The 20,984-nt window shown below is 24.6% G+C and overlaps 2 protein-coding genes and 1 long non-coding RNA gene across 3 annotated transcripts in view; 1 reads left to right on the top strand and 2 right to left on the bottom strand.

Annotated features, from left to right (window-relative positions):
* The window catches only part of LOC126894760 (neural cell adhesion molecule 1-like), a 107,256-nt gene extending 97,102 nt beyond the window's left edge, over positions 1-10,154 (bottom strand). Inside the window, exon 1 of the mRNA XM_050666000.1 lies at positions 9,868-10,154. Within this exon, the coding sequence (XP_050521957.1) occupies positions 9,868-9,907 (40 nt within the window). The 5' untranslated portion in view covers positions 9,908-10,154. The remainder of the gene's footprint in view (positions 1-9,867) is intronic.
* Positions 10,155-10,202: 48 nt separating this feature from the next.
* On the top strand, positions 10,203-20,033 carry LOC126894759 (conserved oligomeric Golgi complex subunit 8). The gene is made up of 9 exons (XM_050665998.1): positions 10,203-10,424; positions 11,337-11,408; positions 11,477-11,871; positions 11,946-12,159; positions 12,244-12,395; positions 12,456-12,728; positions 14,713-14,919; positions 15,998-16,141; positions 19,865-20,033. The coding sequence occupies exons 1-9, from the start codon at positions 10,259-10,261 to the stop codon at positions 19,961-19,963; spliced, it is 1,722 nt and encodes a 573-aa protein (XP_050521955.1). The 5' UTR covers positions 10,203-10,258; the 3' UTR covers positions 19,964-20,033.
* Positions 18,322-18,713, bottom strand: LOC126894767 (uncharacterized). Its single transcript, XR_007701509.1, has 2 exons — positions 18,531-18,713; positions 18,322-18,455 (listed from the first exon to the last, which is right to left on the bottom strand). It is a non-coding gene; the product is annotated as an uncharacterized LOC126894767 (long non-coding RNA).
* Positions 20,034-20,984: the final 951 nt, after the last annotated feature.

Consider the following 20,984-nt stretch of genomic DNA (forward strand, 5'->3'; position numbering starts at 1 on the left):
AATTATGGGTTTTGTATTTTATTTTAATAGAAGTTGATGTTGCTTTTGCAATTATCCATCAATTTTTTAAAATTAAACACTATCTACAGATTTGCATCGAAGCGTTTCTTATGATAGTGATTTTAATCACTGTTAGATTAAATCTATACTGAACCCAACTATGCAATGTCTCCACTATGCCGCGACCCCACTGTGCTACCGTTTTTTTTTTTGTGTCTGTCATTCATTTTTCTGATAAATTTACTAAATTAGATACCAAATTAAAACCTCTTTGAAACATGAACTAAAAAATCATCTTTTTCTTGACATTAAAATGAGAATTTATTATAAAGGAAATGTTAAATGTAGGCATATTATTCGGGAGCCAAGATAAATGAATCTCGAGTAAATAGACATTTATTAAATCACTAAGAAACCAAAAACTATTTTTTGGTCTTGTCTGAAAATTAAAATATTTGTTGTCAATAGATAACGATACAATTTTAAATGTTATCTATAGACTTGTATGTAACTATAGAGGTGCTTAGTTTTTCTTTTAAAGTTCTAAATAGTCATATAAGACCAATTAGCTTCATATTTAACATTTACTTCTAATTGTGACAACGAATTTACACAGAGTAATCCATTAAGGATAAGACAGACGTTTTTTTCCAAAAACTATTGGGAACTTTAAATTTTTGTAAAGATAAAAGATTTTTTGTTCAGAAAACTTAACAATAACATGTTGTTAATTAATTTTTTTTCGTCCCTTGAGGAATAAAAATTTTTATTCATAATTTTTCTTAAATGAGAACCTATAAAATATATAAAATTATTTTTCTATCATTGTTGAGTTTTCTGAACCAAACATTTTTTCTCTTTACAAAAAAATTAATTTTCAATAGCAGCTGAGAAAATGAGTATTTTATCCTTAATTGTTATATTTTATAAAGTAAACATTAATCGAATTTTAAAAAATTTGATTTTATAAGGTCAAAAACCGATATTTTAAAAGTTTTAATTGGCTTTTAGCCAATATCTACGTATACATGTTTATTTATTACGTGAGTATGTGTACATAGATCATATGTCTATATAGCACATAAATCATCCTAGTTACTTGCCTTACGTATACATAGTGACGTCATTCCATATTGTTGAACACATCTGCTTGGACCACCAATTTCATAAGATTTAATATCGGTAATATCAGTAATAACTGGTTAAGAAAAGGGGAAAAGAAAAAGCACTAACGAGGAAAATAAAAGTATTTTGGAAAAGAATTTAAGGCTCTTATCTTTTCGAGCCCAAAGAACAGTCAGTTGCTGTTGGTCACACGAAATAACCGTTTTTACTTAAAGGTGTAATCGGATAATATTGGATACTTACAGGTTTATTTTATTAAATAATAACAATAATACCAAATACATAATCATGTTGTATGCATAAAATGACAAAATATATAAACATAATATTGATTTTAAATTTGAGGTACAAATAAATGTTTCAGTATATATCTAACCATTTGTTTAAATTAATTTTCAACTACTCTTAAAATCATTATTTATTATTTAACACTTTAAAATTATGCACATGTCAAGTGGAATTTTCTTAGCCATCATCCTCATCTGATTAATTAAAGATGCGGGATATTTGATATCAAAGACAATTTTATCCAAATTATAATTAAAATTAAGGCAAAAAATTGAAAGTAAAGTTTCTAACAATGGTTTATACTGAAAATGTATTTATACGTTAGTATGATTTTGGTATTAGCGAGTCAATTTACAATAATCAATAAATTAGTTTTTGTAGCAGATACCTGTATAAGAAGATTGAAAAAATATGAACCCCATATATAAACAACACAAACAATAATAATAAACGTAAATTAAACGGTAAAAAATGCAACGATAGTCGAACGTTTATAAAAATAATAAAAATCATTTTGATCTTATTAAAAAAACAACAAGTTTAAGTGGGTTAATTGATGAGGTCATAATTTACTTACGTTTGCCTTCACCCAAGCAGTGTGAAACTTCTAAACAATTAAACACACACCGAAATTGCAGAAGTGACAGGCATAATTATTTAAAGCGACATTAATGATGCAACGTGAAAATTTTATTGTATTTGTGTATAAGTACATAACACAATAAATTTATTAAAGAACATTCAATTTAAATTCAAAAACTCCTACAGAATTACAATATTATTCATAAGTTTTTATTAAGAAAATGAGCAATAAGTAAAGCAATAGCATAAATCTGTTTAAGTAATAGGTGACAAGTCAAGTATATAAGATTTACAATTATAGTTTTTTAAAACAGTTTATTGTCAATTGATTAAATCGACAATCTCTAATGTCGAAATGGTATATTGGCTGAGGAAATTACATTTGGACAATAGCCGCTGGTTCGAAAGTAAATTTAGAATTTAATAAAAAAAGTATACATCTCAGTGTAATAAAAAAATTTTTTTTTTCAGCTCAATTACCACAGAAATAATAAGCCATGGCAGTTAAAATTTATTTTAGAACAAATAAATAAGGTGTTTACATTTATTTATTAGAACATATTTAAAAAAATAATCCTTAAACACAAGAATTGTATGAACAAATAAAAAACTAACAGAAGAAGAAAATCTATAAAAACAAACAATAACAAAACCTCTTAAAAATAAAGGAACTCTTACTTTTTTATAAGCATACTCTTATATTTAGTAAAACATTTAGGTTTTTATTGACAATATAGGAACGTTTGGGGTTGTAGGATTCTATGCCGCCTTGTACCTTTCCAGTTATGTTTATGCAAATAAATAACTAACTAACTATACTTTAAGTCTAAACTCAATTTAAGTTTGAGTAAATCAAAATATCATGCGTATAATAATAATAAATCGATGTAAAATTTCATGACTATTTGAAGACAAATAGTCTTAATAGTAATTTTTTGTATTTATATAAAATATTGATCAAAACTAAAAATAAATAAAATAACAACAGAGCTCCAGAAATATATTTTTTAAATAATATTTTATGTTTTTCTATAAACATTATCATAAATACAATGCAAATTATGTTACTAAGCTTTGAAAATTAAAACTATAGTACGAATATTAGAGAATAATAATTAGTATTTATTTATAATATGTCGAGAATAATAGACAAAAAATGCTATTACTGTAGTCCTTGCAATAAACCATTAGTATAGGAATTAAAAAAAACAGTCTAAAAAATTCATGTGAAAACAGTCATTTTTGGATGTAGACTTCGTATGGTAATTCATTAATTGTTTTTTTTTACTTAAGCTGTCATCAACTACAAGAATGCACACATTAGACACCAGGACATTACTATTATAAGATACTAATATCAGAAAGCGGACAACGTGGCGAGACACTCAAGTATGAAAATTCTCAGATAATCCAGTATCGGTTATTTTAGGCAAACTGTCATCAAAGTCCATTATACACTAGGAATCCATTAGTAAACTCAAACCGAATTTGGCGCTTCTAAATCTTGTTAATGTCGGTTGCATTTAAAACCTAAAACATGCAGCTATACACACATATATACAGGGTGATTCATTAAGTATAAGACATAAACGAGTTAAAAACGAGTATAAACGAGTGTCTTATCCTTAATGAATCACTCTATATATATATATTACAAGTGTGGGTTATATCTTACAACACACAATTATTTAAATGGCGGTAGACTTTTATTAAACAAAATTATAACACTAAAATAGACGTATAAACACTAAAAGAAAATATATGTATATACAGTAAGGAAAAATAAAATAATCGAAGTAAACATAATACACGATGACCACAGCGGCGGAGTGTAGCGGTCGTGTAGCGTATCGCGGACTAGACAGTCTGAACTGAACTAACTGAACTGACTGATTCTTCCGATATATATATAGCTCCGATAAGGCTCTCGCTAATTCTAGAATATTCTATACCCGCGTAGGTTATCTTATGGCGTTATCGAAGTTTCTCGAAGGTTTTTGATAACGAGAACATTCGAGAATATTCGTTGCGTATGTTTTGGTCGCTACACAAGAATTCTACACTGTTTACCTATGTAAATGTCACATAGGTAACATGGTATGGTAACTAAATGATTTGATGAATACAACGATATCTCACATTTAATTATTTGTAACATATGGTGAATATCACAAAAAAAAAAAAAAAATACTTTTGATTTTATTATTATTAACAATACTATTACAAACATACGTGTTTGGTGTGTTTGTGACAGGGACTTGGGATTTAACACGTGGAAACAAATCAAAATCCGTGAATACGTGAAAATATCATGTAATATGTTGTATAGCATAGTTTCATTGATACAAAATAATGTTCTCCAATTAATCCCTAAGATTTCAAACAACGAATTCACAAGACTGATTCGCCTTATATCATCTAAGCAAGCAAACACAATTCAATACATATCGATTTCCCAGCATCATATTGCGATATTCAATTTTTCGAAACAATGAGAATCCTTAAAAAATTCCGTAACAAAAATATTTAATGTAAGAGTAAAGATTTATTTATGTTAAAAATAATGTGATACAGAAACAATAATATTATCTCTAATTAGAATTTGAAATGTTGACAATTTTATATATATTTTGTTATAAGCATTATCATGAAGAAATTTTTTCTACAATCTTAAATTTTTTTTATTTTATGTAATTTTTTAAAGAGTTTGAATCCAACTCTCCCTTGTAAATATGATTCTGAACATAGACATTTTACATACGTAAAAAAAAAAATTAGTTTTTAAATCTAAGTAAGAATAGTACACAAAAACCAAAAGTGAAGAAAATACATTTTTTTATAAAAATTATATGATTATAAAATAAAAAATAAAATCAAAGGATTGTTGATAATTACTAAAAAGGATAAAAACACTAATGTTGAAAACTTTTGGTAAACCACTTCCAAAAAACTAAAATCTATTGTCTGATCAGTCAAGATAATTTAAATTATTTTAAGTTTTTAGTACATAAATTTAAAGCTCAACAAATATATTATGTAACCATTGAAATAATAGCCGAAATTATGAAATATGAGTTTTAATTTACTTGAGAGCTCATCGTTCTAATATAGTATAAAAATTACTTTAAAAACGTTACACAAGACAACAAACTATTTATCTTCCTATGTTGCAAATTGAAAAAAATTATTCATAAAAAATATGAAAACAAAATACTGAAAATTCATGAAAATAATAGCTCTATTATTCAAATAAAACGTCATTAATTTGTTTTAAAACATTGTAATATCAGCTATATATGGTACTGGTATAATTTTCTTCTATCATTGCTAATGTGAATATAAAGTCAGTTAAATATTGTAGCAGAAAATAAATGTGCATATATGTGTAGGTACTAAAACTAATCTTTTTTGTTAATAAAAAAATATTTCATTTTCTTAACACGAATTTAAGTTAGGTATTATAAATTATAATAAATTATTAAAATTTAAAGTCTATGTATTCTCACAAGGTACTTAGACATAGGCATAGCAAGATCCTTTTAAATTCATTCCTATTTTGTCCGTGGATATATAATACCAATCAGTTACAAAACTTGTGACTTTTAAACAATATTTTTACTAAATTTAAATTTACAAGACTTTAGACACAATATTTTTGCAATAGGATTAAAAAAACGTATCAAGTAAAGAAAAAAAAAAATTATTTTTTTGAAAATTTTCGTTTATTTAATTTATTGAATTTAGTTTTTTAACTGCCTTTTTTTTAAGGAACTTAAACAAAAATTATAACTGCTTATTCTAAAATTTTTATCATTATAACAATGAGTTCAACGAAAAAAACGAATAAATAAAGTTAAAAAAATAAAAAGGTTTTTGGTTGATACATTTCTTTAATTCTTTACCGACAATATATTGTAAGATATCTTAATAATTTTTCATCTTTATAGAGGATGATTTTTTTATCATAACCCACTCAATTACTTACAGAATATATATAATTGAAACTTTTTTTTTTTTTTGGGTTTTCTTTAGTTACACATTATTCTTGAATTATTAACTATTTAAAACTTTTTATATTCATCCCTTATACCTTGTAAGGGTGTCAACTTTGTTTTTTTAAAATGGGAACACATATTTTTAATTTAATAAAATGTTTGGATTTTTAATTCAATATTAAATGGCATTTGAATTTTTAGTATAACTTTATTAGTTTATTAGATATAAACATTTAAAGTTTCAAATTTTTGAGTTGATATACATGTATAATACATAAGGGATTATAAATACAGATAGTTAATTGGATTTTTATGACATTGCTGTCACATTTATGGATTGTTTATTATCAATTATTACTATCAATTGATATACTTTCTGTATTGTCAGTTAGTGTATTTATAAACTCACAACAATGTGTCTTACTGCCATTGATAATAACAATTCTGTGTACCTGCTAATGTCGATGTCATAAAAAACCAATTAACTACCTGTATTTGTAATCCCTTGTGTATTATATATGTATATTAACTCAAATTTGAAACTTTAAGTGTTTATATCTAATAAACAAATAAAAATACTAAAAATTCATATGCCATTTACTATTAAATTAAAAACTCAAACATTTTATTAAATTCAAAATATGTATTCCCATTAAAAAAAACAAAGTTGACACCCTTACAAGGTATAAGGGATGAACTTAAAAAGTATTACATAGTTAATAATTCAAGAATAATGTGTAACTAAAGATAACCAAAAAAAAAATGTTTAAATTATACATATTCTGCAAGTAATTGAGTGGGTTATGATAAAAAAAATCACTCTGTATGGTTATCTTTTAACAGGCATAGATAGAACTATGACCTGGGTTCTAGTATTAATATATACTATAATTTAATTTCCCTTTTAATTATAATACAGCAGTTATAATATAATTTTCAAGACTTGAACAGTCAGTCTAATTAAAATTTAAAAATCCACCTATGTTGAAGTATTATGCCCTACTCAGTTCCTATAATTTTACTAAACAATTTAAACCTAACTAACATAAATATCGACCTGTTAATACTGATATTACTTATTGATTTTATTTTTAATTAAAAAAATTATTCTTTAAATTTTTAGCCTTTGATGGCTAGTAATGGGTATTAGAGTTTCCACTCTTTAGCACCAAGTACTATGTAGCCTCAAATATAAACAGAATGATTCATTAAAGATAAGACACTCGTTTTATTGGAAACTATTAAATATTGTTAATTTACACAAAGAAAAATATTGTTTGATTGAGTAGATACTTAGTATAATTTTGAAAATTTAAAAAAGTCAGAAACTAGGCTTGGACTGGTCCGGTCTACAATCGCAAACTAGACATTAACTAGAAGAGGAACCAGACTTTATGTTCATATTTTAAAGCTAAATAAAACTGCCATTTATTTAGTAACTATAATTAAGCACATCCTAACATTTTGATGGGCTCATTATTGATTTTATATTTAAAATATTATTCCTAACATAAATTAGTCGACACATAATTATTTATTATCTTGTTGGCACTCATTTTCTCAGAAATTATTGAGAATTTTAAATTTTTCGTAGAGAGAAAAAATATTAATGGTTTCAGACTGTACTTACTGTAGAATTATACACATACAATAGTATGTAGTTATACAATTTTTTTTTATCCTTTTTGAGATGAAAACCTGAACTTTCATTTTCTTTAATGGAACATCTATTTTTATTATATATTTAATAATATAATAGAAAAAATTTTCAAAAAATTTTGTTATTAAATTTTTTTTTTATCTGATGAATCATTCTTTTATTATTGATTATTTAATAGAAGCGATTTTTGACCAACTTTCTATTGATAATTTGTTGTTTAACATATATTTAATAGTTCATGTCTATTAATAGAAGTATACTCTTATATTCAATGTAAAAATACAATCGTTCATTGTTGAACAACAGGTATAGAAAACTTTTCTTGATAACTACCACAAAAATAATTTATGGCCCATTGAAACAGATATTGTTGCCTCCGGGATTATAAAAACCAAATTAATGATGAATTTGTATTTTAAATCCAATTATTTAAACAATTTTAAAACAAAAACGGTTGGTTAGAACAGAATTATAAGAACAAATTTGTTTGACATTTTCTTTTTTATCTTATCATCAAACTAAAATAGTGGTTGCCATTAAAGAAATCTAAAGCTTTAATATTTATCCTTGATGATATGAAAAAAAAATTATTTAACTATATTTTATTGTAGTTTTTTTAATCAAACAATATTTTCCTTTACGAAAATAAAAATTTTCTATAGATTCCAAGAAAATGAAAAATATCTTATCTTTAATGACTCGCACTCTATATGAATGCATCTGTTATATTTCTCATAAAAACTATGTATTTTAATACATTTCATAGTTTAAATAATTTTTCACTCTCTGAAGTACAAACTGCGTTCTTTAAATAAAAAAGAACGTAATAAATTGGTGAACAGAAAAAAGTAAGAATTAAAAGAAGGTTTGGATAAAATTGACTACATCTAAAATATTGAACCAGTTTTGTTCTTTCACATATAAATTTAATAACCAGACCGATGATAGAAAGTGTGAGGTCTCGCGTCAATAAATTTTCTGGGGCTTTTTCTATACTTTGGAAAACTAGAATTTTTTTTTTTTGTCACCTCAATTTACAGGATATTTAAAGAACGAGGGCCGCTTTCGTACACCGCAAGCCTTTTTAATAAATATAAAACTACTTTTTTAGTCTAGGAAATTACAATTTATAATAATATTTATGGGTATATAATTATAAATTAGAATGTTTTATATAATAGCTATTTCTTTGACGAGTGAGTTTCAATTCATAAATTTCCAACTAAAATAAACTGTTTCAGTTTTTTTCAATTTTCACAATAATTTTGTTTTTCCTTTACTTTTAATATAATCTTCAACTTCACGAAAAAATTCTCCTGGTCGTTTAAAAAGATCACGGTGGAGACCTTCTCATCACTAAAAGTGAAAATCTCAAGTCAGTAGGAATGCAACTACTGGGTTATCTCTCTTCAACTAATTGTCAATGGCAAAAGTTGTAACAAATTATAGCATGAGTTCTTACTGTATATACAGAGTGATTTTTTTATCATGGTTTTTTATGACATCAATATTCGCAGGTACACAGCATTGTTATTATCAATGGTAGTAGGGCACATTGTTGTGAATTTATAAATACACCAACTGATAATATAAAAAGTTTATCTATTAATAGTCATAATTGATAGTAAACAATCCGTGACTGCGACAGCAATGTCATAAAAAACAATTAGCTACCTGTATTTGTAATACTTTATGTATTATAAATACATATTAACTTAAAAATTTGAAACTTTAAATGTTTATATCTAATAAACGAATAAGTTAAATTAAAAACATTTTATTAAATTCAAAATATGCGTTCCCTTTAAAAAAAACAAAATTTTTAAAGGCATAAGGGATGAACTTAAAAAGTATTACATAGTTAATAATTCAAGAATAATGTGTAACTAAAGATGATCATAAAAAAAAAAAATGTTTAACCTAACTAAAAGCAATTTTATAGAAATTTTGAAAAACTGAAATTTTTAAACTCGGTTTTAAATAGCTGAATTATTGCTAACATTCAGTGTCACCAAATATCTTGAGCCTAGAGGAAAATCCCTAGAAAATATATCATCAAATATTTGGACGAGCTAATTTTTAAATAAAAAAATAGAGTGAGGCTATTTTAAAATTATTTATTATTGTGCTCCTAGAGGAAACATCACAGGCAAAATCAATTTTTTTTTTAAATATTAAAAAAAAATCAAAAACATAACAATAAAAATTTTCTCCTACCTGTCAAAACGGCCATTTGAAAACATAACTTAAAGCCCATAGCTGTTCAAATATGTCCTATCGTTCTATATGTACTTTTACTAAAAACTAATGTTGTAAAATAATTAAGAGAAACAAAACAACAATTAATTTACACACTCTTTAAGAGGAAGTATTAAATTGTAATTATCCGTCACACATTTTAATGCAAAAAATAACGTTTGACCACTCGAAAAGAAAACTACTGGAGAATACACACCCCACCGAACCGGATAACTGGCACGACGTTGCGACTAAACTGAAGCATGGATGTACGTAGCACTTGAATTTTAATTCGGAGCCCGCCTCGAACGTCGCCGGTAGCAGTTGCGGCGGTCTGATAAAAACGGTTTGATTCTGATAACGATAACATATGTATACGTTCAATGATTGGAATCACTTGTTGGATAATTATGAAGTAATTATTTCAATCGTTTCATTGCTGTTTAATTTTTACGGTTCACTAAAAATTATTTATTATTTCTTTACAATGGAAGATAGTCAGCTTATGAAATTGTTGTTTCCGGATGGTGTTCCAGGTAATTATTCTAGAAATTATATGGTTTTCTTCAAAAAAATTATTTACATAATCTAAATTCTTGCCCTAATGTATTTTCAAACTATTCTTACAATCATAATCATTATTAACGATTCAATATTTTTTCCATGTCAACACTTAACTACAATAAATGCCTATAAAAATTTATAATGTAGTATATTATTCTACCTATCTTTTTAAAAATTACTCTCCATTATATAAAGTCATATAATAATAAGTACAAATAATAAAGTTATATCAACCGATTACAACCATAATTTAAAATATTCTATTATTGTAATTATTGTAATTGTTCTTAGTGTACTATTATGTTTTTACTTAATTATAATATCCAGAAAACACTATTATTAAAATTAAAATGTATGCACATTAATCATATGATCATTGATTAATATATTGGTAATTATTTTATTAAATATCATGTAACCACCATAAAAGAGAGATACTTAATTTCGCCGGAAAGACAGGACTTTTTGGTCATCCATAGGGATAACTTGATGGTCCACCCTTATACAATGATAAGTATAATGTAATAACACTTAGGTGGATAAACCGAATTAAGGCAATTCGGTATGAGGTGCGCACAATGGACCAACAGGTCTGAGTGCATGGGCATTATGTCTACCTCGATAAAAACTAAAATTAAAACTAAAAACTACCATAACAAGATAAAGACATATCTTTACAATAATAATGACAAATTTTTAGCAAACAACTCTCACACTAAAAAATTTAAGTTTACTATATAAACTTACTTTCATGATACAATTAACTTAATGTTAAATTTTATAACATTATATATTTATTAAGGTAAACTAAAAATTATTTCCTTTAATAATACTGTTAAAATATTACATTAGTATATGATTAAAACATTTTATTTTTATCTTAGAAAATTTAAAGACTGATTTAAACGTCAAAACTTATTTAGAACATCTTGGTATGTGTACAACAGAACAATTAAGTGAGTTTTTTTACTAAATTAAGATATATATTGTTATATTTATATTATATTTTCTTACATTTTTTTAGATGTAGAACCAAAATTGCTTGAAGACAAAAGTGCTATTATGGCTCAACAAATTAAAGATTTAGCTTTAAAAAATTATAAAACATTTGTAAAAACATCACAATGTTATGAAATGGTTTATTCTGTATTTGATACAAATATGAAAAAAACTTTTCATTTAAATGATAAACTATTAACTTTGAAAAAAGAGTGCCAAGAAATGTTACATCAATGGGCAGATGTTAAAGAAAAACGTAATCGAAATACTTTAGCTATGATTTGGAATTCTCGTATTATGCATCATGCTTTAGAACTTCCACAACTTATGTTATCATGTGTACAAAATAAGTTGTATGAAGAAGCTTTAAAGCTTGCTGAACATGCTAGACTCTTACCGGGTTCTATACCAACAGTACAAGTACTAAAAAAATATAATAAATAATCATACTTCATCAAATGTTAAATAATTACGATAAAATATTTTTATTACAGTTATTACATGATGAAGTTGAAAAACATCGCTCTACTTTATTGCTAGCATTATATCAGGAACTAAGAACAGAACTAGAACTTCCTCAATGCATGCGTATCGTAAGACTATTAAGGAATACAAAATTGATCAATGAAGAACAGCTCGCTGTTAAATTTTTACAAACTAGAAATTCCTGGTTTGAAGATAAATTGAAAAATATCCCTCAAGATATCTGTAAGAAAGTATATTATTTTTTCAAGTATCATTTTAAAAGTTATTAATATAATTGTTTAAACTTATTGTAAAATATATTTTTAGATAGCCAGCATTTATTAAGAACTGTTGAGGTATCACGATCATGCATATCTAATATTGCAACTCAGTATAATCTAATATTCTGTTCAGAAAATAATTCATCTATGATTGAATCATCTAAGCAAACTTTTTATTTTTCTTGGATTAATCAAAAGGTGCTATTATTATTAAAGCTATTCTTCTACATTACATTTTACATTATAACTTAATGTCAGGTTTGCCAATTTCTTGAAATTCTTAAGTATGATTTGCCGCAATGTCCACCATCATCACTAGAAACAATTTTTACCCAATGTATGTATTTTGGTCAATCTATGGGACATATAGGTGCTGATTTAAGAGGTCTTGTAGCACCAGTTTTTATTAATGTTACTGTCACTAGATTTTCAAAACTATTAAAAATCACTGAAAGCACTTGGAAAACTGATTTACAAAACTTCCTAAAATCTAATACTAGAAATGTAAGAATGAATCAAACTCATGATGATGTAAGTATATTATTTTTGAGCATTACTTATTTTCTCTGATAATAAAGTACAAAATATAATTATTGTGTAATATTAATGAATACCATATTAATAATTAATTTTTTTTTTCATTTCTTTAAGGATAAAAAATAAACTAATCACAAATTACTTAATTACAAAACTGTTCGTAATTTTTTTTCTTTCATATTATCAAATTTAAAATAGGGGTTTCCCTATAAAAAATTTAAGTTTAGAGGTTTTATTCCTATTTTACTGTCATTTGATTACCTTTTATTTTGTTTCATTATGATATTTAAAAGATGTTTCCTGTTATTTTAAGGTTTACATTATGAAATTTTATTAATACTCAACATTTAAAAATTGTATTGTTCATTATGAAATGTTCACATTGAAGTATCACTATATGATATACCTGTTTTTCCAATAATTATCTATATCTCCTCAGTGTCATTAAGTTCCTTTTGCTTCAAAAGCATTGATAATTTTTTTTAATTAGAAAATTTGTTTGATGTACAAAGCCATTAAAAGTTAAAAATGTAATGAAAATATTAATTAAAATAAAAAAAACCCAGCACTGTGGGGTGGCGGCACAGTGGGGTCGTTAGTTACATAGTTGGGTCCAGTATACATGATATCTGACAGTGAATAAAATCACTATAATAAAAAACGCTTCGATGCAAATCTATAGATACTGTTTAATTTAAAAAAATTAATGGGTTATTCCAAAAAAGCTACATTAATATATATTAATAATATATAAATATAAAAAGTACTTATTTCAAAAAAAATATAATGATCCTTACATTTTTCAAAAAGTTTATTTAATTTATAAAAAAATTTTTTTTATTAACTTTGATATCTGTTTTCACCATGAAGACAAAATAAAGTCCGAAATTTTTTCCATTTTTTTTCTATAATAAAGTATATTACATAAGCTTTAATTTAAGATATATATAAAAGTGTCAGTATTTCTGGAACACTTTCAAAAATTAATTTGAAAAAGTTTTACTTTCTATATGTATTTTTAAGTTTTGAACCCCCCCCTGTATTAAGTGAAATGGTCCGATTTAAAAAAAAGTAAGTCAAATGAAAGAGGTATATAAATATTATTTCTCATAAATAAATTGTATTGATCCATATATTTTTCAAAAAGTTAAAGCATTTTAAAGTTAAAAATGTAAAATATAAAATCGAGAATTTTAACACAAAAATAGCATACGGTAGCCATTGTCACCGTGAAGACAAAATAAAGTCCTTAATTTTTTTTCTTAATAAAGTATATTACATAAGCTTCAATTTAAGATATATATATATATAAGTGTCAGTATTTCCGGAACACTTTAAAAAGTTAATTTTTTGTAAAAAATTGTCATTTTGAATCCCCTTCTATGGGCAGATAAAAGGTCAAATTTATAAAAAAAAAAATATCAAATGATAGGTAAATACCTCATATATCTATAAAAAAAAATTATATTCATTTGGTCATTTTTAAAAAGGTTATGACAGTTTTTAGTAAAAAAAATGAAAAAATGTCGAAAATTAGTTATTTTTAAATTTGTAATTTTTTTGGAGGTTTCCCCCATTTACGGGGAACGAGGGAATTTTTTTCAATTTTTGAGGGTAATGTCTTCGACTAGATACAATTTGTGATCTTTTGACATATCGTTGAAAGAAATCGGTTTGGTGAGAGCTGAGAAAAAGTGGTAACAGACACAAAAAAAACACATCATAGTAAAATCGAAGCATCGAATCTAAAATATATATTTTTTTAGTTACAAAAAAAAAAAAAAATTTTGAATATTGAATTACAAATACAAATTTCTATAATCAAGTAATAAATAAATTTGTATAACCAAAATTTTTTGATTTTAATTAATATTTTTAATTTTTCAATGGTTTAGCCACAAGTTGATAATTAATTTTTTTTTAGAGCTATATTAAAATTGAAAATATTTCATTCTATCATTTGTTTTATTGTAAATAGGTTGATGATATACCATCTCCAGTTTTTGATTATTATCCATTAGCTAAATTTTGTAATGGGGTGATGAGCGCTTTAAATGACTTAGGTGAGTATGCACCTTATGCAGCCGCAGATGAAATTACTAAATGTTTACACACTACTTTACATAATGCTTCTTGTGCCTTATTTTCTATGTATTATCAGGAAGGTTTTAAAGAATATCAACAAGTATGTATTTAATACTAACAAGTTATTTTTTAATACAAATGATGTGACAAACTTTAATTTTTTATATTAAATTAAATAAAAAAACACTTGCCAAGTTGTATTATAATTAGACTTTCTTAATTTAAAAGAGAAATTTAAAATATAATTATAATTTAATTTTTTTTAATAATGAAAACATTTTTAATAGTACCCAACATTCCTACACTATATTTATGGTAATGATAAATAATGATTTTTGAAGAATAAATCTCAAATTATAATTACAATTTTATACTTTATATTTTATATTTTAATTAAATATTTTTAAATATAATTAAATATTTTTTCAATCATGTTTCTTATCAGTTACTTAAATTTTAAGTAATTCTAAAATTATAATAGTCAAAATTTAAATTTACTGTAATTATTACAGTTATTTGGAAAATGATTTACTATCAAGATTTTAGTTACTAATTTAAGTTATAATTACATAACTTAAATTAGTATTTATTTCTTGTCTATTTTTTTTTACTTTTTTATTATGATGAATAATTTATTACAAATTTTTCAACTATATAACAGAATCAAAAATCTAAGCATTTCACTTAAAATACATTAAAGAACACTTAGTTTTAATTATTGTTACTAATGCTTGACGCGCACTGCCTCAGGTTCAAAACTAGGTCATGGGCGGCTTCATTCACTGAACGAGAGATCACTTTGGTAATTAGAGTTGCCATCCCACTTTCTGGTGACAGACTAACCACCTGTCTCGGTGTATAAAATGGTTAAGAAACTTTCTCCATTGGGGGAGGCTGCTATGGCCCTTAATGGGTTAATAAAAAAATATTTATAAAATAATACCTAATGTTTGTTTAATAAAGTACTAATGTCAAATCTGAATATAAAATGACTAATTCGAATACATATTTATAATAATAAAAAGTTTAATATTAACAATAAAAATTTTATTTAAAGTTAACTATTTCTATATACAATTCAAACCTTAAATCCTAATTTGAACAGTTTTTCACATCACTACTTTATATATTAATAAATATAAATAATTCATTAATTAATTAAACAATTTTTTTATAAGAATGATAAAAAAATATTTGGACGATTATGTATTTGTTTTTCCTCTGATGTTGTGCCTTATATTCAAAGATGTCTGCATAAAGTATATGAACCAGCTAGTATGGCTACATTTATTGGCGTTACTATAACATCACTTCAAAAGGAGGTAAAATCTTTTATCTTTGGTGTCAAATAATAGTTGCTTAGTAAATTTTTATTTTTTTCAGCAGAAAGTTAGTTTATATTTCACTACAAATTTTGATCCCTTGTCGTATAATAATAAAATTTTCAAATTTTTTAAATTCTCCTTAAAAATTGATAAAGTGATTTTAGTCTTTTTTAATCAAAAACCAATGATTTAATGTATTTATAATAATTATATCTCATACTCTAAGTTTGACATATTTTTTATTTACTAAATTATATTATTTGCTTAACATTTTTAGAAACCTTAACTCTACTGGTAAAAAAAATTAAATTTTTTAATTGAAAAAAATAATATATAAAATAGCTATCATATATATAATAAAATAAGATGATATGTAATAAAATCTCTGAAAAACATCTCTAAACAAATTATAATAAAAAAAAAATATATATTTTTCTATGCAATAGATAAACAATAATAATAAGTTAAAGTTAAATCTAAGTTTAGTTTAAAATCTGTAAAAATTGATTTTAAAAAATGAAAAATATTTGTAAATCAATTTTAAATTAGATCTTTTCTACTCCATATAAACAGAGTATGTCATAAAGATATAGCAAGTTTAAAAACTTTTGACCTAGTTAATATTTCAACCAACATGAAGCGTAGAGTTATTGCGTATAACCCAACTTCTACATCTTTCTTTATAATATGAAGAAATCAAAATTTCATGAAAATCAGTACTATGGTGCATTTAAAATTTTTATATATTAATTGATTTTTTGAAATATAATAACTAATAAAACAATATTTTATCAAATTTTGATTATGTCAATTTAATACTTATAAGTTTACCCTGAATAAAAAAATGGTTTGACAAAGTAGAGCTTATTTTGCTTAATTTAAAATATCTAAACAAAATAATTTAAACATGACATTACGGTTCAGAATTTGATAAAAGTCACATTTAACAAAGCAAAAATGAAAATGATTAAAAATATATAGAATATTCAGTTAGTAAGGAAACAGGTCAATTGTTACAAACAATGAGAACAATAGAAACCCGTTTCCTTACTTACTGAATACTCTATATATGAGAATGAGTCACGAAGATATAACAAATTCAATAACTTTTTAACCAATTAATATTTTACGTTAATTTCTTTTTTAAATAATTTTTATACTTTAGGACTACACAAAACTAACAATATATTAAAAAAAATTTAAAGATAGCCACCAATTTGTAAAATAAATTATAACAAAAATTATGTGAAAAATATATCTTATTAACGTTCAGTAATAAATTATTTGTAGCATTTTAAAGTTTATAAAATTTTGAGTTTTTGTGTTTAATTTTATGATGTATAGTATAATATTTCTATTGGGTAATTAATAATGTTAGAGAATGATTGTGGGTAAATGAGTACATATGATCTAGTAAAACTTTTAATCTAACAGCAATTACAATTAACTTTTTTTTGAGAATATTCATTATAATATTAGTTTACAATTATTTTGAGAAAATTTATCAACAATATAAAATTAAAAACAACATAATACATATAAGCATTTGAGTGTAATAAAGAAACATTTTTATTTTATTGGATACTTTTCATTTATAACAAAATAATTTGTAATTCTAAATATTATTTACTTAAAAATTGACATAACTCAGGAATTCAAAATATTTTACTATAGAACAAAGTACTACTAAAAACGAAATCAAATAATATATTAAAATCATTTTACAATCATACGAGTTTAAATTCATTAAAAGTTTATTCAACAATAACTCAAAGATATTTTCATAATTTTGCTTTCCATAAATTAAATTATGATTCACTTACAATAAATTAATACCAATGGGTCATTTCATGTGAAATCACCTAATGTGTGTGCTGGTATAGTTCAGAAATGTATGAAATTTATATCATAGACTTTTTAAAGGTCATTGAAAATAAAAATAATTTTTTTTTTTTTTATTGTTTTTTTACCAAATAGCGCATTTTTTATAATTAAAACATGAAAAAACAGCCTATGTTCTAGAGCCTCTAACTTCACATCCAAATAAGCTATCGCTGTGGAACTAGCACTGTTTTACTCATATTAAATAGTACTTCAATTTCATTCTTAAGTTTATTAATTTTTAATTTTTTTGAACATCGAAATTTTGATTTAAATTTTGCAGTATTTTAATAGCAAAATTTGAAGGTCAAAAAAATTTGTTTTTTTTTTTTCAGAAACTTTTAGTTATGTTCTTTTAACTCATATCATATTTGAATTGATTTATATTTTTTTTTTGTATCGTTTTACGGTCTTGAACACGCGTGGTTTGCTGAAAATAGCCAACTTTATCATCTCATTACACAAAACTGACAACGAATTTTTTTCAAATTTACATAGTACTTACCTTTATTAAAATTTAATGGTTGAAAAAAAAATAACTTTGATTATATTAATAATCGAGATACTAATACGTGTATTAAACAATTATTAATTTATGTTAAAAAATGTAATGTGTATTTTAACACGCTTATATTAGTTTCACCTGTATGTATGTTTGTAACCCTCCACGCGCCTCGCGTCATCGCATATTCCGTCGTCTATGGCCTTGAGATTCGACTGTCGTAACGCATTCACCCCACCCCACGCCTCGCTCACCACACGATGGCAACACTATTTCTGTATAAATTTATTTTTGGTTATCGTATCCGTACACGCGTGCTTGTTATCAATATTATATATACATAAACAAATTTTTATTTTGACTGACCAATACCATCCGCGTGCCATACGGCTTACGTATATATTCCTACCGCCGTTTATACCTTAGGTATAACGTTAGTCCGATCCGCCCGCGTCACAAAATACGGCTGTACGTAGTGCATGATACGTTTACGTACTTAAGTCGCTTTACTTGTATAGATATATATATATATATTCTAATTACTATTAAAATTTATATATTAACACGCTTTATTCTCATTAAGAGATATAAAGTATTCATTCCGATTACGAGGGATGATTCCCGTATCGTCACTACCTCCACGTTCCGGGAGTGAGTAATTTGCGCGCCTGCTGCTTTCCTTGGATTTGGTAGCCGTTTCTCTGACTCCCTCTCCGGAATCGAACTCTGATTTCCCGTTACCCGTAATAACCAAGATATTGATAGTAACTACTATCATAACATGAAACTAATAAGTGAAAAATAAATATAGTTTAAAAAAACTAAAAAAACACGCTTATAAAGCACACCGAACTAAAAATTATTTTTAACTTTTTAGTTCGATGTGCTTTATAAGCGTGTTTTATTAGTTTTTTTAAACTATATTTATGATAATGTTAAAGCTGATGTAGCTAATAAAAATGCAAACTACTGCATAGCGGATAAATTACAAAATTTATAAAACATATTTTATGACATATTATAACTTTTAGTATCACAAAAATAAGCTAATTTCAATTTTAAATGATCCTTAGATCATTTAATTGTTCATAACATCGTGACTAGCTTTGTATATTATTTTTAAAATTTAGTTTTTTTTCCTAGAGATACAGGAAAACCCTAATTATAGATTTGAAATAATTTAAAAAGTTGTATAGAAAAGTTTATTTTCATATCTGAAAATAATTTTATAGTGACTAGTAAATTAAAGGGGATACTTTATACCCATATTTTCCTCATATCCTTTTATTTAAATTAAATTATGCCAATCAATATTTAAAAATGTTATTTTTTTTCAGAATTTAACATTCATCGACACTGATATCATAAATGAACCTATAAAAGAACTGTTGGACGAATTTGAAGCAGAAACTACAATTGAAAGTACTCCTTCCTAATAGTTTTATAACACTATGTGGAACAATAAATTTAAAAAATATAGTAATAAATGATAATTTTTATTAGATATTTAATTTTTTTATCGTTATAATAAAATTTTACGAATATTGTTTTTTTAACAATTTTTTTTTTTTATATATAATAAGGAGAGGTAAGGTTTATATAGAATTACTATATTCTCTATAACTCCATTTCCCTAATTCTAGGTTTTGTTTTACTTTATCACTTTTCGAACAAGAGTGGTCAAATAAAATTTCTCAATATTATTTTTATTTTATCAGTAATTAAGTCGTTCATGGTAAATGAATTATTTATACAACCGCGTAATTATTTATGCAATAATACTATGTCATATAGTAAAGTATATCAATTGTTTGTCAGAAAAATAAAGTTTTTTCAAAAGAGAACTGGGATCATACATTTTAATGTTTTTGACATGTTAAAACACTAGAATAACCTATAAATAATAGTAAATTTTTAAATTCAGTTATCCAAAAAATAACAAGTTTTTTCATACTTCAAGTTTTAAATTTAAAAAATCGACAAAACCATCGAGTTTTTTTAATATTTGAAAAATTATGAAAAAGTTATGGCTCATTTAATATTAACATATAATTAAAAATTATCTCTACATTTTTCCTTAACTTTTATTCTTAATTCTCATTAATTTCATTTTAAGTTGACAGCCATAAATAATAATATTCATTCTAATATTTTAGTATAAACTAACTAGGATAATTATGTAAAAATTAAAATAGGAATAACACAATTGTAAATTATCCTTCAGGTCATCCCGTCTCTAAGTAAACCTAATTTCAATGGTCGAATTCAGGTAATTAAAAGTGACTCATTTAACCAGATACTTAATGACTTACGAGGTCTGTTCAGAAAATAATTAGAATTTTTAAATTTCGCGAGTTTGGCGAATCCAATTATCAAAAAAAAAATGCATAGTGTTTATAGATTTATTTTTTACTTTGTCAGTGGCAACTGCTAAGATTAGACGTATTTTTATAAACT

This window comes from Daktulosphaira vitifoliae, unplaced genomic scaffold, assembly GCF_025091365.1.
Source record: "Daktulosphaira vitifoliae isolate Bord-2020 unplaced genomic scaffold, ASM2509136v1 Scaffold_1, whole genome shotgun sequence".
Taxonomy (NCBI): Eukaryota; Metazoa; Arthropoda; class Insecta; order Hemiptera; family Phylloxeridae; genus Daktulosphaira; species Daktulosphaira vitifoliae.